The sequence below is a fragment of the Dermacentor silvarum genome, chromosome 9 (genome assembly GCF_013339745.2).
Source record: "Dermacentor silvarum isolate Dsil-2018 chromosome 9, BIME_Dsil_1.4, whole genome shotgun sequence".
Taxonomy (NCBI): domain Eukaryota; kingdom Metazoa; phylum Arthropoda; class Arachnida; order Ixodida; family Ixodidae; genus Dermacentor; species Dermacentor silvarum.
In genome coordinates, this window is record NC_051162.1 from 96,738,228 (window position 1) to 96,762,918 (window position 24,691).

The following is a 24,691-nucleotide window of genomic DNA, read 5'->3' on the forward strand; positions in this document are numbered from 1 at the left end:
TTGCTATCGCAATAAAACTAAGCAGAAGCGCGCTTTCACGACGAGGCTTCGAGGGAGGGAGGGGGGGGGTCAGTTATAAATGACTCTTTATTGAAATCAATAAATAAAGGAAAAGAAGGAGAAATAGATTACTGCAGGCCAACCTGAAACAGGCTAGCGCATTCTGCTAGCACCTGAGCGGCGGTCGGCAGATGATTGGTGTGGGTAAGGCAGTAAAATGACAGGAAGAAAATGATAACGCAGACGACAGAGTTAACAATGGCACTAAGAAGGGGAGTTTGCACAAAGGCTTTTGTGCGAAGGCGCGAAGATGGGCCGTGGTCGATATCAAACGTCAGCCAAAGAACAGTGAGCGGCTTAGCAAGGCGAAGCGTGATGGAATGTGTGGTTGGATGCAGCAACAAAAAAAAGTATAGGCCTCCTAAGCCCTGATATAGCGAAGCGTTTCGAAAGGTTCCGGTATAGCGTCGGAAGAAATGCACAGGAATGTGCTGAAGTGGCCTGCTTACCGCGTGTTGAAGGGGATGCAACAGCGGAAAAAAAAGAAAAACTGGTATTATTATATTTTGTGGCCAGATTGTTCCTCCTATATGTATATTGCCGTTTATACGCAGTAAAGATTGCTTGTTAGCACTGTGGTCTGTCCTCTGCACTTCACCTTGACTTTCGCGCGCCTTCAACCCCCCTTTTATTGCACAGAATACAGCGAAGTCATCGAAAACACTCGAGTATAGAGACGACATTGCATTAGACATAATGAAAAGTTTCGAAGTCCTGGAATAATTGGGTCTTGGGTTATAGTCTAACGTTTATCGCGTGCGCTGCGTGAATCGACGGGACAAGCAACAATGCAACAAAAGACGAAACGCTGACCTTCAACTAAATGTTTACTGTGTGCAGGTAGTAAACGTTTCGTCAAAGGTCAACGCTTTGTCTTTTGCTGCGTTTTTGCTTGTCCCATCCTTTCACGCAGCGCACGCGCTAAACGTTTGACTATAACCTTAGACCCATTTAATCCAGGACTTCGCAACTTCATTTCGCATTGTTTCGACGCTGATATGTGTCAGGTCGTAAGCTTCAACGCTTAGGTCTTGGATTATTTCGGGCAAGCCTGGCACCAACGACTTACGTTGGCTAGCCAACCTGGACCATGCACACCCACCGGGGTACACCTTTACTGTATTAATGTACTAGTTTGGCGGATGTGCATACAACTGGGCAACTTTTTCTTTGTTTCGTTATTTCGTTTGCCATCCACAGGTCAATAAACGATCTGCACTAGCAACGACGCCGACCGCAGTCTCCCGGAGAATGGACGCCGAAGATGGTGCGGGAGGTGCGCCCGACACCGGCGGTATCGTAGGCGCCGTCGCGGCGGCTATCATCAACCACACGTCAGACGCTCTCGCCGAGTGCAACGGCACGCCTCCAACTTCGGCGCCGCTGTCCGTCTCCTCGAGACGCCACGACCGCGCCTTGGCACAGGCGTCTTCACCGTCGGTGGCCATTCAGGCGCTGGACGTGCTCAACGCGGCCTACATGCCCGCCATCATCTACCTGGGACTGATCGGCAACGTGCTGTCCCTGGTCACGTTCCTTGGCACCAAGCTCAGGAGCCGAACGTCGAGCCTGTACATGGGGGCGCTGGCCGTCTCGGACTCGGGATTCCTCATCATCCTGTCGTTCGCCTGGCTCAACGAACAAGGCATCAACGTGAGTTGAAGTCAATGTTCCCTCAATTGGGTGACTATTGATGCGCTTAAAGAGATGGCAAAAGGTGAAAGTGGCTTGCTGGACCCTCATTCCCATAACAAAACTAATTGTTGCACTTGAGCAGATGCCAGAACAACAGACCCTTAGGATATCGAAGGCTGAGTTATCGAAAAAAAGAAAAAAGGTGGTTGATCCCTCTTATATAGGAATCGGTATAGAACAGGAAAGTGAAACGTGTCTTCACAGAAGTAGTGTAATGTTTATTGCACATTGATATATAATGTCTATTGGTGTTTTGTGGCTAAAGCGCCCTTAGGCGTTGATGCACCCACGCTGACGCCTGGTGGCACGTCTCCTCCATCACGACTACCAACGTCGATGACCATGAGCAACCGTCGTGCATATGGAAGCTGCACTACGCTGCACACGCTAGCACAACGCGAAAGACGAAGCACGTAACTGACACACTAATACAACGCGCAAGACAAAGCACGTAACTGAATCGTCACCGAGTCAAATCAGCGCGTACAGCGCGTCGTAATTGCAGCCTCCGCGATCAACTTCAGAAACATTTTCAGAGCTAATTGCGGAGGCCACGCTCCGCTGTGCTGAGTACGGTGAACGCCACCTAGGTGGCGTTGGTAGTGCTTCTTGATGCCAGCGTCCCTTCGAATGCTGGCATCGAGGCGTCGTAGTGCTGAGACCACCGAAGCGTTCACTGTCGGTGCGCGTTAGTGTCATAATGCAGTACTTCTCTTTTCTGCTCGTAGGCGGCGGCACCGCCCCGAGCAAGAGCGCGGGTACACGGAGGAGTGTTAGATATATAAGGCGCGTCTGTGTAGCTCTCTGCAAATGCGTTTGTGGCGCAATGGGTTAAACGCTCGGCGATCTATCGTCGCGGACCGAGAGGTCGTGGGTTCGATTTCCAAATTTTGCATGTTTGTGGAACTTTTTCTTCTGGTTTCTTTCTTTGTATTATGTTCGTGTACATTGTAAGCTTACGTATTTCCGTGACGGAAATACGTCAGTGAAGTCTTGGTGGACTCCGGCATAAAACACTTTCGTGTTAAAAAAAAAGCTCGTAGGTCAGATTCGGTTTTGTGATTTCTATGCGTGTTTTGACACTTTTTCTTTCTGGGGTTTTACGTGCCGAAACCAGTTCTGATTATGAGGCACGCCGTAGTGGAGGGTTGCGGATTAATTTGTTGACACGCTACTTTGCTAATCGAGCGACGCTTTCTCATAGCCCAGCTGCTAGCCTCTAGTTGGTCGGGGTTTTTCGTGGGCTCACTCTGCGCTCACCCAAAAACAGTACCGCCACCTAGTGGCCGTGGCCATCAGACAGTATTGAAAGGGCAGCTGGAAAAGGGCTATGCCTTTTATTTTCCGCGTAACGGAAATACGTTATCTCGTATATTTGAATTACTATCCCAAGCTATCATGTCTGCAGCTTGCGTGTAAGTCGTACTTTAGCAATTCCATGACGCAATTTACGCTGAAAAAATTCGCTTAGTACAATAGGGCACTTGCGCTTGGTGGAGGGCCTAATAGAATGGAGGTGTATGCTCCACTTCCGCACACGTGAGTGCGCGCGTGGCGTACGTCGATCGTTGTGGTGGTGCTTCTCCGTTGGACTTGTGTAACGTCGGCAACAGCTTCGCTGTGCATGCACTTTAAGAGGGTGGAATGGTGGCGGATTTTATTTTCACGCTGGCTTTGGGTACTCATAGTACGTGCTTTTGCTGCGCCTTTCCGTTATTCACATCGTGCGCCTTTCGTGCACGATGCACCTTTCGCTGCAGAAGACGGTGAGTTCACGAAGCATACATTGAACAGCTTCTGTGAAGACACGTTTCACTTCCGTGTTCAACTGATTCATATGAAAGAGGCATCAAACGAAATTTTTTAGAACGGTCTCACATATAATGCAAGGGAACATCAGGGTTTTGCACGGGATCCACATGTGTTCTAATGGATGGTTAAGGGTATGTGGTTTTTTTTACAGCGAAGCCGCTAAGGGCTACGTTTCCCAGGATTGTGTCCGCGTGTAGAAAAAAAAAAAACTATCCTCGTCAGCACTGGCTCGAGCGTCGTCGTCTTTTTGAGCGCACGGCCCCCTCTACCTCCTGGACGGCTCAGCCCCCGCTATCTTTCTATTGCGCCAGTCGACCTTCTTTTATGCCGTGTTCCCCCATGAGTAGAGTTGGGCCTGGCTGCGAGGCTAGCGCGGCAAGCCTGCTGGAAGCTAAGCCCGACTAGAGTTGAGCCCTGCTGGGAGGCTAGCGAGGCTAGGTTGGCGGCGCGCCTTCTTTGCGTCCCTCCGCCTCGGTTGCTGACGCGCGCTCTTGCCCTCGCCCCTCCGGCTGCTTCGCGTGCGTCTATTGACAGGGCCGCTGATAAATGGAAGGAAGGCGAGGAGGACGCGGCGGCTCGATGGCGGGGGAGAGATAGGTGGGTGCCATGAATGGTGGTGGGTACATGTGTGTGCCCGCTCTTCGACTGCGGTACACGAGCGCCGCCCTGCCGGCCTCAGCCGCCTGTGGCGCTGGCTCTCTCCGGGCTCCCGCCGGCGCGAACGCGCTCGGGAAAGGCTCGTCGTCGACGTGCCGATTCTATCGTGAGGGCTTCCGAAGCCCAGGCGAAACGTCAGCGAAGAGCCGCGGACCCTTATTTGAGGGAGCGCAGATGTTGAGGCCGAACGTCAGTGAAGAGCCGCCGACCCCGAGTTGCGGGAGCGCGATGTTAAGGCCAAACCTCAGCGTCGTCTGGCCCTCCAGGCAGCCGACAATGGTGGTGCACGCCTCGGCAACGCTAGCGCCAACTTCCCCGGTGCGACTTCTAGGTTTCAACGCGAGTTTCTCAACCGGAACGTTCATGATAGACATGTTCGGTTGGGTGATGCCCAACGACGATACGTTCATTCTCATTGTGGGGGCAATATTCACTACAGCGGACCCACCATAGTCACAGCTTCGCTGGCTTCCATCTTCACAGTAGTGGAAGGGCTCTGAATTGTTGTATTTGCGACACACTTTAGGGGCCCGGGCTGTCGGCGTCTATTGTGATGTCATGTCGTCGTGGTCACGCGCAAAAACAAGATCTGCCAAAGACGCAGTCTCGTACACGGTATATACCAAAATTCGCATAGAAGGGTACGAACGCATGATTAACATGACTTGACTGATAGGTCATGGCATCAATAACATCACATGCACGTCAATTACGTCACGATAACGATAATAAAATCACGTGTGGCGCATACCCGAATTGGATATGCGGGTATGAGCCAGGGATATGCAGGAATTAGCAGAAACTGGTGAAAATCGCTTCCGAAGCTCCCGTTTGGTACCAGCGCAGCGCAAGAGAGGGCGCCACCACCCTAAAAGTGCTCTCACAAGTGAAGCTGACGGGAGCGGACGTGTCGAGTCGAGGTGCCATTTCAGCGCAGCAGGAGCAGCGTGCCAAAGAGATAAGTTTTGTTATTTTATATTTCACTTTTTGGTTTTTTTAGGAGGGTTAGCTTAGCCAAGCAATCTTTATAAATTATTTTAATGCTTTCTCACTTTCTTGGTCTTCTCGCTTAGATAAAAGTAGGTAAAGAAATTTTTTTTTCCACATCTACGCCTTGTTAGTACGAGATGATGGTTGGTACTAGGGGGAACCCACGCGTGCGTTGTTCTGAGTGCGAGCGTTCCTACGCGCTGGAAGAAACGCGGTTTAAGTCAGCACGCGAAGCGAATGGTGCAGATTTTATCTGTAGGATGTGTGTGCTAGGGTCGCGGCTAGACCGCCTAGAGCAAGACAAGGATAAGTTAGCTAAGCGGGTTGGAAAGCTAGAAAAGGAACTTAAAATTGAGCAGAAGCAGAGGAAGGAGGCAGAAGAAAAGCTAGCTAACGCAGAAATCCAGCTGAGCGCCACCATTCTGCAAAGCAATGATGAACGCATCGAGGCGAGCACCGCGAACGGAGCTGGCTCCGATGCGAGTGCAGAGACAGCCGAACCCGCCACGCCGGGAAGCAGTGGCGGAAACGTCAGTGATAGTCACGAAGGGGATACCACTGACGCGGCCGGGGAAGAAAACGAAGCCAAGGGCAAGGATAAGAAAGGAGGGGAGGGCATTGTGACTTCGGGGGCAGCTTTCGGCGGTGAGGGGGAAGGAAAGCGTCGAGTTGTCTTTGTTGGGGATTCCAACATGCGTAAAGTAGAACCGGCGATAGCAGAGAGGGTAGGGGCAGACGAACGAGTCCAGGTTAGCGCGCTTCCGGGAAAGCCGATTAGAGAGGTGATAGCGAAGGCCAAGGAACGCATGTGGGACACAATGGAGGAGAGACACCTAGTGGTGATAATGGGCGGAGTGATTGATGTACTGAACGGACGAGGAGCAGGAATCACAAAGCAAATAGCTAAAGGGGTCACCGACCTGCGGAATGTTTCCAAAGAAGTACAAATCGCGGTGTGCACGGTGCCAGAGGTTGAAAGGCAGGGTTATAAAATTGAAAGGGCAGTTCTTGCAGCAAACAGGGAAATTTGGACTCTAGCTAAAGCAATGAATTTTACGGTCATTGACATCAACCGAGAAGTCCACCGAGCAGGCCGCGAAGGCGCTTTTGTGCGTGACGGGATACATTTTAGTGAAAGTGTAGCAACACCGGTCGGAAGTCGATTCGCGGCACGAGTTGTACCTTTTTTAGGCGGGCCCCAGGCAATCAGGAAGCAGGATTGAGTATTGAACATAGCGAGACACCGGTAAAGGGCAGAATTAGGCGACCAGGAGTCAGGAAAAGACGCAGAAAGGATAAGAATAGAGAAGGTAAAATTTGCTACATTAACATGCAGGGTGGTCGTAAGCAGGAAAAATGGCTGGAAATTCAAACGCAACTGAATGATGAAGCGTGTACGCCTTGACCGAAACGAAGCTACGAGATTTGGAGCAGCCGCCTGTTATTGACAACTTTGTATGGGAAGGGTGCAACAGAATGACCGGGTCAAGGAAAGGCGGAGGCGTAGGCGTACTAATTAGGCGAGGTCTGAAGTGGCGAAGGGTAAACGAGACATGTAAAGAGCACTTATGGATTAGTGGTACATGGCAAGGTAAAAGGACGTGGCTAGGAGTAGCTTACCTATGGACAGGTAGTGATAGCAGGGAAGAAAATAAGGAATTGGTCGATTGCATTAGAAGCGATACTAATGAGTTCATTAACTTGGGCCAGATGATATTAGTGGGAGATATGAACGCGCACATGGACGATTTAGACGGATATACTGATTACAACGGCTCTCTAGTGCTGGATTTGTGTGATGAACAGAACCTTATAGTAGTTAACAGGGAGAATAAGTGTCATGGACAGGTAACGTGGCAATGCGGAAACAGGCAGTTATGTATCGACTACGCCTTAGTCTCAGAAATGGTCTACGAACAACTGGACCAAATGATAATAGACGAATATGGAAAAAATAGCCTGGGAAGCGATCATAGACGTTTAGCATTAAAGTTTGGGAGAGATACCAGCGCAGAACATGAACCAATAGCCTCAGAGTTATTAAAAATGAATGACGAGCAAATAACAGAGATCGCAAACAACATAGAGAAGAAAATTGAGGCTTTTCCTACAGCAGTCTGGGAATATAAGGAACTGGTGGAGGTTATGCAGCATGAAATAAGGCGGACACGGCAATACAATTGTTGGATTGGAAAGAGGAAACCACGTAAGTGGTGGAACAAGGAAATTAAACAAGCTATAGAAGAGCGTAAAGAGGCATCTAGGGTTCATCGAGAAGCCAAAAAGTTGGGATTACAAGAAGAAGAGGTGCTCCTTAGATGGAATACATACCGAGAAAAGAAAAGGGTTGCGAGTGAGCTCGTGCAAGAGAAAATTAAATGCGCAAGTGAACGTTGGGTGCATAACATTCACAAAAGAGACAAAGGCGCCCCAAAAAGATTCTGGAACCTATATAAAGCAATCGGAGCTCCAACTAGAAACTCGCAAACGGCTATAAGGGATGAAGACGGTAACATCTATGAAGGCGATGATGCGCTGCGGTACATCACAGACGTTATCAGGCATAACTTCGGTACGAGAAAAAGCGTAGTTCAGACAACAGATCCAGCAACAACAGAGAGGCCTGAGAGATCAAAATTCAGCATAGAAAGCTTTTATTGGAAAAAGGCAGCAGAAAATGTCCCTAACAACACGGCAGCAGGACCCGATGAAATCCCAATACAGCTAATCAAAAACCTCGGTCCAAAAAGCAAGGCACTGCTGACTAATGCCATAGAGCAAGTGATTAGAACAAAGAATATTCCCGTTGGATGGCGTGAAAGCAAGATGAATCTCATCTACAAAGGCAAAGGAGATAAGGATAAGACGAGCTCGTACAGGCCAGTTACAGTAACGTCGGTGATATATAGAATGGCAATGCAAGCCATAAAATTAGAACTGTCGAAGTGGGTGGAGGAAAACGGTGTATTGGGGGAACTACAGAATGGGTTCAGGCCAGGCAGACGCTTAGAAGACAATATGTTTGTACTAACTCAGTGCATAGAGATTTCAGTAGCTGAGAAAAGACCTTTATGGATAGCATTTCTAGATATTAAAGGAGCTTATGACAACGTAGACAGGGAATTGTTGTGGGATATTCTTCAATACGAAGGCATAGATGACGATTTCGTGGAGCTGCTGAGGGAGATATATCGAGACAACCAAGTACAAGTGGCATGGGAAGGCCGAAAAGGAAATGAAATGGTGGGAATTCACCAAGGATTGAAGCAAGGATGCCCTCTGTCACCATTGTTGTTCACGCTTTACGTCAAGGGCATAGAAAGACGACTGGAAAACAGCGAATTAGGTTTTGATTTATCCTACATGCGTAATGGACAAATAGTGCAACAGAAGGTCCCTGGACTGATGTACGCAGACGACATTGTGCTACTAGCGGACAATAAAAAAGATTTACAGATACTTGCGAATATCTGTGGGAACGCAGCGACAAATCTAGGCCTTAAGTTTAGCACAGAGAAATCAGGGATTATGATCTTTAATGAACACACGAGTAACTTCGTGGTGTCAATTCAACAGCAAGTAATACCCATAGTGAAGCAATATAAGTACCTCGGCGTACACATAAACGAAGGAAAGAATTACTCAGGCAACCACCAAGATAATCTGAAAATAAAGGGGAAGCGGAATGCAGCATTAATGAAACACAGAGCACTGTGGGGCCACAATAAGTATGAGGTGGTGCGTGGAATCTGGAAAGGAGTAATGGTGCCAGCGCTAACATTCTCAAATGCCATTATATGCTTAAAATCGGATATATTGGCGGGTTTGGAAGTTAACCAAAGATCAGTAGGCCGGTTGGCTTTGGGAGCACACGGTAATACGACAAATGAGGCAGTGCATGGAGACATGGGTTGGGCCTCTTTTGAAGTCAGAGAAGCACAAAGCAAAATTAGTTTTGAAGAAAGGCTCAGGAACATGGATGAAAATAAATGGGCGGTTAAAGTGCACAAGTATCTCTACATGAAAAGCGCGGACACAGAATGGAGGAAGAGGTCAAGGAAGTTGGCAATCAAGTACAGGATAATCGAAACTGTAAATAGACAACCAGGGGTCATCAGAAAGAAAGTGAGAGAAATAGAGACCGTGAATTGGATGCAAAGAATGGAAACGAAAAGGACAATGGAGATTTACAAGAATGAGAAGAAAGAAATTAGAAGGGAAAATCTGTACGATAACACAAAGGGCAGTGCCTTGCTATTTGAGGCTCGAGCCGGTTGCCTAAGGACGAAAACATATCGGAACAAATATTCGGAACTAGATGAGACATGTGTATGCTGCAGTAAAGATCCAGAGACCACTCAGCACCTCCTAATGGAATGCGACGGGATCCACCCAGCGAGAACCGTAGGTAACGTGCAACTCCCAGAAGCGCTTGGGTTTAAAGTGGAAGGAAACATAAACAGATCAGCCGTAGAGATCAGCAAGAGACGATTAGAGTACTGGTGGAAAAAAAGGCAGGGAAAAGATGGATACGACCTGATCTCTTAAAATCATAGGCAGCGGTACAAGGTAAATTTTTGAAAAAGAAAAATAATGAGAGGTATACAAAAATGCTAGATAAAGAACATGTATAGCATACCTGATTAAATCAAGCAGGCTAGGTGACTATTTGTCGCCGCCCCGTTTCAAAGGGGATGCCAATAAATCATCAGCATGCTCGATTCCTCCTCACTTGTGCAAGAATAGCACAAGAATAATATAAGGGAAACGCCAGAGCATCACTGCTTCGCACTTCCCCAGGTTTCACGTTAGTGGAGTGCGATAAACGCAGAACAGAAGACAAAGGTCTGCTTACATCGCGCGATATGTGTAATGTCACTCACAAATGGAGTTCCTGTCAACAGAGGAGCTTACGAAACAGCATCTCCAGGGTTTTGGGACATGTACACGTCACGCCATATTCTGGCGACACCTCATAGTATCATATCTCACGATCAAAGTTAGTTATCGAAAGTGACTCGGCGTTATACATATTAGGGAGTCACTATAGAGCAGTCTGAGGAAACTCCTGTACCGTGCCCAAAAGCATATGTAGGTTCTCAGGACGTTTAAATATTTAACAACAGAGCCAATAAGAATCTCATAGGCTGTGTTGTAAAATATTTAAACGACCTGGATACCTATGAATTTGTGGCACGTTACTGGAATTTCTCCAGAATGTTTCCGTAGGTATCTAGTATAAATAACCGCGAGTTATTTTATATACCTGTTTTTCTTCGTTGGATATAATTTCTTTGCTGCTTCCCATTCAGTTACTGCGGGGCGCCCGTCCGCACCACTGGGGTGATAGTTTTGGGAGTCTCGTACGTCCCTAGACTCCCTACGTACGTCCCTACGAGTGGAACTCGCCAAACTTACGACTTACACGACTGCATCAATTAAACCCCACACTGCAACTGCGACCTCCATTCGGACTTCCTCGATGTGAAGCTTCGCTTCTCTGTCGCCTTTGGTTAGGAGTTGCCTTCACAAAGGCATACTCTACATTAATTGGAGTGACCGACAGTGCAGCATGCGAGGTCTGCGGCACCGACGAAACTATTGACCACTTGCTGTGCCACTGTCCAGGATATGCCCAAGAAAGACAAGAACTTGCTAGCGCGCTAAAAAAAAAAAAACTGGACAATCGGACGCTTTCCGTGCAGGTGCTGCTGGAACACCGCCCCCATCGCTCGTCGGCCCATAAGGCGGTGAAGGCACTTTTGTGCTTCTTGAGGACGACGGGCTTGTGTCAACGTCTGTGACTATTAGTGCACTAACACACGCGATCAGCGAACTAACCGCTCATTTCCCTTCTTTCCTTCCCTCCTCTCTCTCCCTGTCATCTTTGTGTTCCCTCTTCCCATTCCCCCGGTGTAGGGTAGCCAACCGGACGTTATTCTGGTTAACCTCCCTGCCTTCTGCCTTTCTCTTGCTTCCTCCTTCCTACGTCCCTAATTCCTGGCCATGAAAGAAGTCACATCGTGCGCACATAGGAGTGACGGCAATACTACAGCACTGTGCGCTCTTTGAAACAAACGTGGTTAGGTTGTCACAATAATGAATCGCGTCGCCTGAATCGAGAAAACGAAGCGGTGAGTTGCATGATGCATGTTGTTTAACTATTTGAAATTATTCATTAAAAATTTGCAACTCTACGCGTTTGCTCGGAAACCGCGGCTCCTTTGCGGCAGAATTATTTGGGACAGCCAGCTATTTTGTGTGGCTTTCTCAATGTAGACTCCATTAAAAGTTGGTATTCCTCATACAGGCACTGAAACTAATATACCTGAAGTCCGAATTGCGAATTCTTAAATCGACCAGCCCCTGTCGGAAGAAAGAATTTTGCGACATCGACGCGACTTACCGTCACATCAGAAGGACGTGCAAGCGCTACTGCACTTCTTGAGATCGACCGGCATATGTGAACGCCTGTGATTGGAACGCCTTTTTTGTGACCTGTTTTTTTGTTTTGTTTGAACAGCGGAGCTGTTTAAAGCCGACCGTTAGTCGATGAAGCGCGAAGAGAAAATGTGGGCCGATCCTGGCGGTAGTGCAGAAAGGGTTCAAGTGCAATGGCACATACCTCTGTGAACTAGCGAAGGTGTTTAAGCCTAGCTCAAATACGTGGCCAATAGCTTGCGATAGTAAATCGATTACGAATCAATAGGTAATTGATAATCGATCAGTAATCAATAAATTTCGGAAAATGCTGGGGATGACTTGGTAGTGCTAGGTGCCTATCAGCTCCGCTGTTTCTTTAGCCTTGCGCTACGCAGCTTCCCAATTTTTTCTTTTGTTTTCTTTCTCTCTCTCTCTCTCTCTCTGCCCTCTTTCGAAACCCTATATTCCCCACCAAGTGCACGGTAGCAAACCGAAAGCTTGCCTCTGGTTAACCTCCCAGCCTTTCCTCTCTCCCTTAAATGGAATACATATGAAACAGCAAGAACTATTCGATTTTTTCATAATTTTGAATATATTACAGGCCTAATTGAAAACTTGACATAATTTTAATCAAAGTGTGTGTGTTCCAAAGTAAATGTTCCATTGTGTGTCTGCTTGAAAAAAATTTTTAATTTATCTCTCATTTGTAAAGGGCGCGCAGGACATTTACTATAGGCAATTTTTCTCAAGCAGCGATTCCACTTTTTAATTTCGTAGTAACAATTTGCACTAAGTGCTGAAACAGAAACCCACCGACATAGAATTCTGGTGGACGTGAGTAGCGAATTACTTGTCCTGTTCATCACCACGTTGAACGATGTCACGTCAACCTCAATTGGTACATTATATACTTGCGCCATAAACACTCTTGTACTTTTGTGATATACCTATTATTGATGAAGAGTTTTCGAGTTGTATAGAGTTAGGCGCCCATTCTATTTGTTTTCTTATCTTACCCATTTTCGGCCTCTTGTAAAACTTATGAGGGCTTTGATAAAAAAATGGCAGCCATATATTCCACTCTGTGAATGTGGGCTTCCAGCGGAGCTGTTCTTCGGCTGTACGCACTACACGCGGCCTCCCCATACCAGCGCACGCAACATACTAACTGCCTATTCGGTTCTTTGCGGAGACGCGGAAATGCAGCAGGTGGCTTGTTAGCAACCACCTGTAACACCAAATCATCGATGCGCGCTGCGGCCATTAGCGCTCCCTCGGCGCTGTCAAACCGAGCAACTGGCTAAATCGGGAGCTCGGGTAGCTGTCAAAACTTGATCACGTTTACGCTTCGGGGCATCTCGAACGTGACCAATCACCATCAAATAGTTCTCGAACCACGGTCTGTCGCACACCGCGCAAACGAATCCGAAATGGCTGTCCAGAAAGTCCCTCTGAAATTTCGCATACGCAACCTTGTGCACGTCCAATTTACTGGCGTGGTACCTGCGTCGCTTCGCCGCGTGCTGCGCTTCGCGGCACCCATCTTCCTGCCGAGCCCGCCGCTTACGGGCAGCCTCTCGGGCCCGATCTTCGCTGGTGCTCGATGGCCGTTTTCTAGCTTTCCTCTTGCTACGCCAGGTGTCAGAACATGCCTTACCGGTTTGCTCCACCTGCTCATAGAGGGCGGAGTTATGTAGTATTGGCTGGCATCTTAGCTTTCCTCTTCCCATAGAGTTAATATAACTGACTCTAGAGGGAAAGCTGGGACGAAAAAGGAGGAACCGCTAGGGCGCCGCCATCTTGTCGGCGAAGTCTTGTAACGTGTCAATGTGGCCAGCGCAATTACTTTTGAGAGATGAAAACAACTATAGGTCGCCTTATGTTGTGTCAGAAAAAACGAATACCTGATCGCTTTATGAAGGTGATGTGTGGATATTAAGCTTACAGGAAGCGCTTGTTGACGTAATCTATGCAATTCACGATGTACTCATTCATTCAATAACGCGAGTTTCGGTTTCGGATATTTTTTATTTGTGTTTTCGGATGCGTGGTAGTTTCGTTATGGGTGTTCTGTGGTTTCGTTTGGTATAGTTTAGCTCTGACATGTGATTGCGCGACGAGATCGGTTGACGCGATGGCACCTTAGTGCTATTTGCGCAACACTAAAGCTCCAAATGGCTCTGGCATTTCCCTTCACACGTAAGTAAACGTTCTTTCGTAAGTAAACGACTTGTTCAGAACATCACGCGAGTATACAGCTTTCGTGATACATCGCAATCGTTCGAAAAGCATCACAGTACAGCATTTTTTTTTACCGATTGCTCGTCAAGTAACACTTGCGACAGCAAACAGGAAAGCTTTAACAGTTATGCGGTATTTTCGCTAGTGCGTGACCGTTGAAAACCACATACCGCCGGAAATTTTGACAGGGTCATCTTTGGGTTGCGTAAATGCCAGCTGCACGGCCAACACCTCCCACACCCACGCGCACACGGCTGCACACACACTACAAGTTATAGGTTGCCAGATTAAAACTGATTACTAGCGCCAAGTCTAACAAGCGTTTCAGGAGCTGGCAACATCAGCGTATCATAATGGTGGCGCTCTTGCGGTGACCGATTTCAGTGCATGGGCCCTATGGGCAGCTTGTCCTCTAGAGTCAGTATATTAACTCTATGCCTCTTCCTACGCCTGGTGTGAGCACATGTCTTACTGGTTTGCTCTGCCTCCTCATAGAGGGCGCGGGAGTTTTGAGGTATGGATATTGAAAAACTATGGGAGGGTAGACATACACAGCTCCGTTGTAAAAAATGTCACAGTTTCGCCCTAAGGGCGAAGCAATGAATGCGATAGCAACACAGAAATGTCATACGAAGTAAGGTGAGCGACTTTGGTAGCAATGTGAATTGTAGTAAACATGAGCTGATTAAGTAAGCAGGTGTGCTGCGCCGTAAGTAGACTGACGTGAAGAGAGACTCGATGACCACGAGAAGGCGCTTGTGAAACGGTGGTGTTGATGAGAAGCGCTTCCCGTGGGCAGCGCGTGCGAAGGGACACACCTGTAGCGCTGCACTGCCGATCCGGGCAGCATTGCATGTATAGCGTGCGTTGGAAAATGTGGCCCGACTATTGCTAACTGAATGAGCAAGCGTGGTGTGAGCGCGCACAAACAAACACGAATAGATCACACTGAATGACTGCAGACAACGACTGTCAAAACGCTGGCAGCAAGCATACGCCGCCGCGGGTGAAGGTACGTGCGGTCTATCGCTTCAACGGAAACTGAGCGGCGAATGCACGGTGCATAAAGGTCAGAGCCGTGTGGAGATAAGAGACGGTGCGGACGAGCGACGAGCGCAGTTGTTAATACCTAATACTTTCGCATTACGCGTATGAGATTTAAAAATAATTACTCTCCCAACAGAAAATAGAATTTATCACTTTCGCCTAAATGCCAAATATTTCACTAATAAAAGTTTACTAAAAAGAAAATATCCCCATTTCAAATATATTTAATGGAGAAACTGCCGCTGGCCGCAAACCAAACTTTATTCCTTACAAATGTATTGGTGGTTTGTAGAGCACGACGGCTATGACATGTTTCAGTCGTATACAGTTTACAAAATCATAGCCTTCGAGATATCATTACATTACTCTGAGGGAACGGTCGCTTGTTCCTAGATGGACACATTACTTGAAGGTTGTAAAACCTCTACCACATAATGCCGCCCGTGTGGAGACCACATTTAGCAGGTATGAAAAATCGGAAAAACTTTCAGACAGTTTAGATTGACAATGAATTCGTACTGCGATGCCGGACCTGGTGCCTTCGACATTTTCGTGACGTTATCACACACAGAGAAAGAGCGAAATTCGCTCACGTCTTGTAAAAATATGGCTAGGCATGATGGCATTCTAAAAAAAATAAAGTGTTGTACTTGTTTCTGCTAGCCTACGCTCGCTGGAGGCAGCTGCAGTGATTACAGATTCCAGTGTATCGTCACGTTATCTCGCATCCACGTCCTTTGTAATGAAACTGGAACTGGTTCGTTGAAACGAGTATCACAAGAAAATTATTTAGCAGATCCTTTTTCCAATATTTTTTCTAAGGTTTACAGGGTTGGACCTTCACTTAACTGAACTGAAATGACTGGTCAATAATCTCTTGTCAGTGCATTACTTGAAAGAGAGAAAGACACACGTTAAATAAGCCTATACAGTGGTAAAATAAGATGTAATATCTCTATTTTTGGTTAGTTTGCGGTAAGAAGTTTATTATTTAAAGAGAAATAAATCTTAAAGGGTGATTACTTAAATTTCGCGCCGACAGTCCAGCCCTGGTACGTCACTGTGACGTCATGGATGTCAAAGTATTTCTATCTCTGTTTTTGACGTTGCGACAGTATTTAGAAAGCTGTGCTCCTGTAAACCTTTTTGAAACTTGTTAAGTTTAATCTCTCGCTCTTTTAGAATGCAATACAGTCGGTCTTTCCCAATAAGAAACTAACTAGGCTGGAACTGACGCCATGAAAACTCATGACGTCAGGGTGAACTGGTGCAGCGATTGGTGCAGACAGGTGGAAGCGTCGCCACCTATCAACCCCCATTGCCTATTTTCTGTGTTACCATGCATCGTCTCGCCGTGAGTGTAGCTTTATTGGAATTGCAGAAGACCAATTTACCAATTCAGCTCAGAATTCTTTTTTCTCGCCAGCGTCCCGTCAAATTACCGTATCGTCCTTGCCTTAGAAAAATAGATTAGGAAGGCGTATGTATTGTCTGTAGACATCTTGTAGACTGATTCGGTTTTTCACAGATTTGTTATTTTGTATATACAAAATCTGCTGACAGAAGTAGATAAGCTGTCTTTGTTTTTGCTCATCCCTAGTCTATAGATGGTCTATACACAAATATCGATGATGTGTCTATTATTTTTGCCTGCTCCCAGTCTACGGAATGTCAACAGACGAAAGCCGATCAAGTGTATTTCCTTGTTTGTTTTTAGTCTATATACTGTCCACAGACAAAAGTCAATAAGGTGTCTTTCCTTGTTCGTTTTTAGTCTGTATACTGTCTACACCGAAAAGTCGTGAAGGTATCGCGTAGTTTTGTCTACTCCCAGTCTCCTGACTTTCTCTACGCAAAAGTCGATAAGGTGTCTTCCCTTGTTTGTTTTGAATCCATGTACTGTCTATGGACCAATGTCGTTAAGGTGTTTATCTCTTTGCCTACCAGCAGTCTCTTGCACTTGCTCCACACAAAAGTCAATAAGGTGTCTATAGACGGTCCAAAGAAAGTTTTTGTGACGGTTGTCACACCTGTGGGTGTCTCGCGCGCGGAGCAGGTGTACCAGCACGGTCTCTGCCTGGTCACCGTGTTCCTGTCGTCGGCGTTCGCCTGCTGGTCCGTATGGCTGACGGTGAGCTTCACGGCCGAGCGCTTCGTGGCCGTGCGCTACCCGCTCTGGAAGCTGCGGGCCAGCTCGCCCACTCGGCGTCCCCGTCTCGTCATCGGCGCCACGGCGTTGCTCAGCGTCACGCTCAACGCGCCCCTGCTGGCATTCGTGCGCGTCACGGGTGGCGAGTTCGCCGAGTGCAGCCCTCACCCCGAGTACGAGAGGTGGGCGCACGTGCAGTCGCAATAATAAGCCGCGGCGCAGCATTCAAGTGGCTGAAAAAAAGGCTTAACTCAAAGCGGCTTAAGGGGGGGGGGGGGGTGATTGTAATTTAATTGTAAATTTGTAATTTGCTCGAGTACATGTGATTAAACGTTTTTCGAAGTTTAGTGGATCTGCTGTCATTTTTTTGTTAGAATATTCAGAAGTGTTGTAACTAGAAGATTTCATGTCTATCCATTTCAGCACTTTGTTAAGGAACATTAAAAAATACCTTTACCACTTAGTGCGTTGAAACTTCTGTCTGATATTTTTCAGAAAGTGGGTTTGCGACTCAGCTAAGAAAACGGCGTTTACGTCGTAATCTTCAACATAAAATTTTCAACCTTGACGACCACCAAATGCCAAATTGGCAAAGAACATATTTAAGAAATCTACTTCAGATAACAAGATTGTTTTAGTTATGGATAAGACAAATTAGAACAATTGGGCAAAATGTCGCGCTGAAAATTTTACTTACGAGGATGATGTTCTTTCTGTCAGGAAAAGCTGTGTTTTCCAGAAATCGCGTGTAACTGCTTAGTTGTGAAGCATCATGCCCAAAAATGATCAGGGTCATAATTTCCCACACAATTTACGAGTAATTCCTTCGCAAAACTCTTCTTGGTAAATACTCTAGCTTTTCTCTTTGTATCAATTGCTTGTGAGTAATTGAGCAAAACAGCAGCGATCTTCGTAGGGCTCGGCCTCGCGAAGGCGGCTTTGGCCACGTTGTCGCCAGGAGAGTATCATACCGGTTTACGCAGAATCTGTGCTTTTTCTTCAGGTTTGATGAGAAATGAGCCACTTCAGACTTCTGAGCGTTGCATATCAACACGACAAATCTGTTTGAATTATTTTCTTAAGATTTGACCTGCGATTACCAAAATCGCCGATGTACAATTATAGAAGCTCTCTGCCGCCAACGATCAGTAATGGAGTTCTCGGCGAATCTTGAAAACTCTGGAAAGCTCGCATAAGTTACAAGGCCACAAATCTCAATAGCGAAAGAAAAAAAAAATGAGTTTGCCCATCTGCTTTTTGAAGGAGTCGTGTCAAACCGCTGTAAAGCCAAGCTGAATTTTTAAGAGTGGGAGTGTTGTTTAATTTTGGCGGCATGTTTAAAACTCATTGAATACTCGTTCCCGCACGAAATTTCGAGCACATCTTGATAATTGAACGGAGTACTTCATTTAGGCATCAAAATTGTAAAGAAAAAAAAACAATTTTCTGAAAGTAATTGCCTTCCATACGTGTTTAAGGCGGCGGACGTTCCAAGTTCGCCGTTGCGGCCGCGATGAGCGCTGGCTGACACTCCCAGGGCTGATCTTTTCTCTTGTACGTAACACAAATACCCCCCCCCCCCCCAAAAAAAAAAAATAGCGAAAAAGATGGCCGGCAAGCTACGCGTACACTTCATCCACGACGCAGCACATCTATGCTGCCGCCGAAGTTATGAGTTCGGCCTCCCCCCTGCGTCCAATTAAGATTACTTCCGCTTTCATTTCCTTTCATATTACTATTCGTGCATTTTAATTATTCAAAACACTTAAAATCCCCTATGCTTTCTCGTGGTTCGCTGTCTGTTACTTTGTGTGCTTGTGACTAATGAGAAATTGAGTCCCTCAGACCCGCTTATTCTTTGCGCTAAGTAAAATAAAAAAAAAAAAATAATAACATCACGAAACAGAAAAGTGGAAGAAGAGGCGTAGAAAAGGCACGAGAGAACCACTGCACTAACAATTACAAGTGCATTGATGCAACATGATGCTATTGATGCTATTCTTATATTACAGTTATGACGTTAATTTTTCTTCGCTTTATTTTGTATTTTGTTCGAAATCGTCATGTTGCAATTTATCCATACCACGTGCCTAATCTAAAAGTCGGAGTGAGGTATTTCATTAAAATATTTGGGTAATTTAGCGAATAGATGCACAGAAAAAGCAGTAGCATACCACTGTGCGCGGTACGATAGAGAGCGCTGGAAAATGTTTTCATAAAATACGCGAAAAAGGAAAAGTTAGCGGGAAGTGCTTTTTTTTTGTCTGTTTGTTTCCTTCTTAGCGATTATTACCACCACCATACCTTCTGGTAAGTTAACTCACTGTAGGCAAAGCACCGTAAAATGAAAACAAAAATCGTTCACTGCGTTTGGGAGTAAAAAAAAAAAGAGGCGGTCACTGAAAATCCTGCGTTTTGTGGAAAATTTACGGTCTGTTAGCAACCTCCTTTCGAATTTCTGAGAAACTTCGTGCCACCCGCGAGTCTTGCTGGTGAAACTCATTGAAATTTTTCTCTGTGTTGCAGTGCGCTCTACGTTCTGAATATCCTGGACACGGTGCTCACCTTCATCATTCCCTTCCTACTCATCACTGTCATGAATTTCATGATTGCCCGGGCCATATACTTTTTCTACGTTCGCTACAAGAGACAACGCCTCACAGCGGAGGGCCATCAGGATTGCCGTGAAGCATCCCGTGAGTGTCTGCTTTTACTGATAAGGCGAGATATTTTTTTTTCTTTTTTTTCCCTATCGCTACTGAACTTGTTCAATCTGAGTTCCTGACCATTATGCGATTCTGCGGCCCCACAGATGGCGCCACAATGCCATCGTATGCGCACACGTAGCGTTTGTGGAAGTAACGACACTGCATCATGACGTTCCTCTATGGGGGCCATGATGATGATATCTATGGTAATGGAGATGTTGCTACGCTGCCCATGATGAAAATTGTCCCATGATGATGTTGATGGTGTTTATCATGAGGCTTTAGGCAAGTCTTCATTTAAATGTTTTCGCACTGATATTGCAATCATCGATAAATGGCTTCTATCTAAATTTTGTCGTTGTCACGGGCGTTTACTATTCTGGAAAATTTTCGTCATAGCAAGATTTCGTCATAGCAAGTCACCGGGCTACGCGCGCATACTACCACTTTGGCTCATAATTTTTTCCACGCTCAGCCACGGACTGGAATGGCCTTCCACACGACATCGCCGCAATCACCTGCCCATCCAAATTTTATTGCGATAGCAATTATATGGACACTCAAAAGCAGATTTCTGCCGTCGGCGTCGCCGTCGCCGTCGCCGTCGCCGTCGCCGTGAGGTTCCGTATGACGTCAATGGAGATGAAATCGTGGCCGCACGGCTCAGCGCCAAAAGGCCGCGCGCCGCCGAACGCTGTATGTGCGAGTGAAAGGGCGCGAGGGACGCGCTCTTTCACGGGGAGTGAACGCACGGCGGAGAACAAACGCGCGTTCTGCGCCGTGCTTCCTTAAGGGCTGCAGAAGTAGGCGTCTCTTTCCTCCTTTACAATCACCATATATGTAGAGCAAACGCGCCTTCTTCCGATGCGCGAGAGGCCGTGGGGGAGGGGGGGAAGGGGGAGGGAAGGGAGGCGACGTTTAGCTGCGGCACCAAGTGCCTATTTATATCAGAGGCTCCGGCAACAGTCACCAACGCCGCACGCATTTTGAGCGAACGCGGGCAAAATGCCGACGGCGTCGACAACAGTTCGGCGCGTTGCCGGTGCTGCTGCATGTCCAAGTTTATACAGCTGATAAAGCTAATATCATTACTCCGTATATCTCTCTACAAATTTGCTATCGCAATTGATGCTTCACCTTTCAGGTGAAACTGCGACAACTTTTTAACTGTAAGTACACATTTAACCGCGAGCAAACGTGTACTTAAACGTCCTTTCCGTGTGTATTATTTACTTTATACGTGTTACCCAACCTAATGTAATACCACCAATCCTGGGGGCCTTTAAGGTAATAAAGTGAAGTGAAATGTGATTTGCATATATGTGAGAAGGTCGTTCCTATCGGGCAAGATCTCAGTACGTGGACATGGCGGCTTACTCCGAAGTGGGCCTCATCGCCGTGAACGGGAGAGACAATTCCTTGACCCTCACGGTCTCCGTCAGGGCGTCAGGGCATGTCTCCATTCTCCTTTTTGTTTCCATTCTTTGCATCCAATTCACGGTCTCGATTTCTCTCACTTTCTTTCTGATGACTCCTGGTTGTCTATTTACAGTTTCAATTATCCTGTACTTGGTTGCCAACTTCCTTGACCTCTTCCTCCATTCTGTGTCCACGCTTTTCATGTAGAGATACTTGTGCACTTTAGCCGCCCATTTATTTTCATCCATGTTCCTGAGCCTTTCTTCAAAGCTAATTCGCTCTGTGCTTCTCTACTTCAAAAGAGGCCCAACCCATGTCACCCTGCACTGCCTCATTTGTGGTATTACCGTGGGCTCCCAAAGCCAACCGGCCTACTGATCTTTGGTTAACTTCCAGACCCGACAAGATATCCGATTTTAAGCATATAATGGCATTTGCGAATGTTAGCGCTGGCACCATTACTCTTTTCTAGATTCCACGCACCACCTCATACTTATTGTGGCCCCACAGTGCTCCGGATGGATGGATGGATGGTATGAGCGTCCCCTTTGAAACGGCGTGGTGGGTTGCGCCACCAAGCTCTTGTTATTATTTTGCCTTATGCCCTACCTTTATTTTTGAGAAACACACAAATACAAAGAATTCCAGGCATCAACCTTTCTGAGCCATTACTGGGAACTCTGTTTCAGTACGTCTCTGTGTCACGCAGCGTGGCGCCATCTCTCGGAGGATGCGGCCCAAAACCCACGCCGCGAAACTCACGGACCGCTGGCGTTCAAAAGAGCACAGGCAACGCTGTCGCGGCGCCAAAAGATGACAATCAATTGTATGGTGCACTGCATCTGCTTTTCGAACATCGCTATTGGAAATGAGAAATTAAACTTCAGCGTACAAGAAGTTACAGCTTGAGTGCCATTGTGAAAAAAAAAAACATTAGCAAGAAAAGCAATATTTTTTTCTGTAACTAGTTTGGGCAGTAACTAGCGTATGTAATGCGGTCCTGTACAATGAGTTGGGGGCCAGATACCGCATTTTCTAAAGTTTTGAATGGTTGCCCTGATGACCTCGTTTTGCTCTCGCAAAGACGCCCGGATGTTCTGTCTTGTTCTGGTTTCGTTCTCCAACCCATTCTCGTCTTGAGTGCCCGGATAACGACTGAGGATATTCGCCGCCAACGGGAGCTAAACCATTTCATGCTTAATAATACTGCACCTTGGGAGGGCGCTGCTGTGATTAACTGAGGGTCAACTTGGTTTCTCCTCCTCTCTTATGGATGGTGCTCTGTCGTGGGCGCCTCGTTCTCCCTCTAGCCCGTCGTCGTCCCACGTACTGAGGGCGTCTTGATTAAAGTTCCTTTCTCTTCCTCGAAAGGATATTTCTGGCGGGCATCTGTGAATGTTTATTTCAACCGATATCGCACGAAACACTGCAATACTGACCGCGCATAATTTATTGTCACCGATTGAATTTACTGCGGAGCGCATACACATGTTTTAATGGAGAAAGAAAACAAGGATCCCTAGCTACGCAGCAATATTGGTCCCTCATCATCATCATCCTAATCTTTTTTATTTCAACATCATGTCTGATGCCGCGGGGCACAGTCGAAAAACCAATATGCGGATTGTAAGACACTACTCACGTCACCCTTGACATTTGCACTATTTTAGGCGAACGTATATTACAGTTAGTGAAAAGTAACGAGATGCTCTACGCATAAAACCTATAAATAGGCATCAGAACACAAAACATAGAATTTGAAAAGTACCATCATATCACTGCTTCATATTATGGGTAGGAGAGAGAGAAAGAGAGAGAGAGAGAGACATCTTGAAAGAAACGCAAACATTTCTGCCGGCGTGCTTAATATCACCTACATGCTTCTGTGGAATGGGCAGGAGGTGACGAAGGATTCGAGTATAATGGTGAAGTTGCAACGTTTTCCTAATAAACTCATTACAACACTTTTTTTTTGTTTGTGTGTTCGTCTGCAGTTTCTTCACCGGCACGACTCAACGCAGACTCGGCTGTGTCAAGAGATGGCACGATGACCGCGACCAGCGGCGGGGGCATTGCCCACGCTACCCAGATAAGCGTGACCCGGATGCTGCTCCTGGTGTCCACGGTCTTCATCCTGCTCAACCTGCCCAGCTACGTCATGAGGATCTACGTGTTCCTGCTGTCGCTGGGACACTCGCCCCTTGCCGACCCTGAAATCAACTCGCTGCCCTACGTGTTGCAGAGATACTTCATGCTCCTCTACTACACCAACTTCGCCATCAACTTCGTCCTCTACAACGCGAGCTCTCGAATGTTTCGCGCCACGCTGTGCGACTACATGCAGGGCCGCTGGATGGCGCTGCGCGAGTCCATGGCAGCGCTACGATCGAGCTTCGGCCACCAATCTTCGACGAGTCACAACGAAGACACGATAATTTGAAAGCGCCGAAAGCTCGTGTCCTGCTGTAGATTGAAGAGCTATCATGCGCGTGAAGGGCGGCAGAGGGCGCTGAAATAGAGCTTGAACCCATCCGTGCATGTGCTACTGTAAAGAGAATTTTTAAAACGCCGGATACGCGAACGGCATTAGCCGCGATGGTAACGACACCTTGTGGCGGTTTTCTTAAACCACAACTCATCAGTAATATTTCTTTCTTGCACCATGCTGCTCTTGTGGAAGTAAAATAAAGAAAGGCCGCTTAATGATCATGACTACGCTGTTACGAACGACTTTGAACCAGCTGTTGAGTAGCACACAGCCTGTCATTGCAATAATGGTGTAGCACGCCGTAGTTGGAGTCAATGTCACAAGATGGTGTCATCGGCGCTGCTGCCCACGTGTGCGTCTCCGATAATATGTAAGCGGTAGTACGTACACAAACAAGCTAAAGACTCTCTAAGGCCGCAAGCTAAGGCTCTCTAATGCCTCTCAGGACGTGCTTCCGGCGTACTTGAGGCGTACGCGCGTCAGCAGGCTCATTTCAGGCTGCAAGATAACGGCGTTGTAGATTCGACCGAAATATGTTCCCTGTCGATATAAATTGAAGCATATGTACTACCCGACACAGACATCGCCGAGTGTGGTGACCTCACGAGTCGTCGAGAGTACATGCCGACACCGAGTGACGCAACGTACAAACGCACGTAGTTACCACTTTAGTGGTGCCACAAAAATGAGCCTAGTGCTTCCTCAGTTGGTCTACGTTCCACCTGCTTTGCTGTGAAAGATTTTCCGCACTGAAGAAAGCACTGGTCTGTGTGAATACCTATGGGTGCTTTGTCGTCGGCCATGCCATGCCGAGGACGCCACTTCTCATCCGTATGGGTGCTTTAAATGGGATGTAAAAGTTCCTGTGCCACCGCACTATTGTCAAGAGATTGCGCAGATCGTTTGGGACATCTGAACGCACTGTGCGCTATCGTACGATGAGCCAGCCGAGTTCTGGAGAAGAGCGAGTTCATGGTTGGTGCTGGCGTTCCTGATAATTCT

General features: G+C 47.0%; 1 protein-coding gene across 1 annotated transcript; it reads left to right on the plus strand.

Moving 5' to 3' along the window:
* The first annotated feature begins 1,311 nt into the window (after nt 1-1,311).
* LOC125939864 (neurotensin receptor type 1-like) lies at nt 1,312-23,673 on the plus strand. Its single transcript, XM_049655367.1, has 4 exons — nt 1,312-1,713; nt 16,982-17,256; nt 19,601-19,770; nt 23,196-23,673. The coding sequence occupies exons 1-4, from the start codon at nt 1,312-1,314 to the stop codon at nt 23,639-23,641; spliced, it is 1,293 nt and encodes a 430-aa protein (XP_049511324.1). The 3' UTR covers nt 23,642-23,673.
* The last annotated feature ends 1,018 nt before the right edge of the window (nt 23,674-24,691 follow it).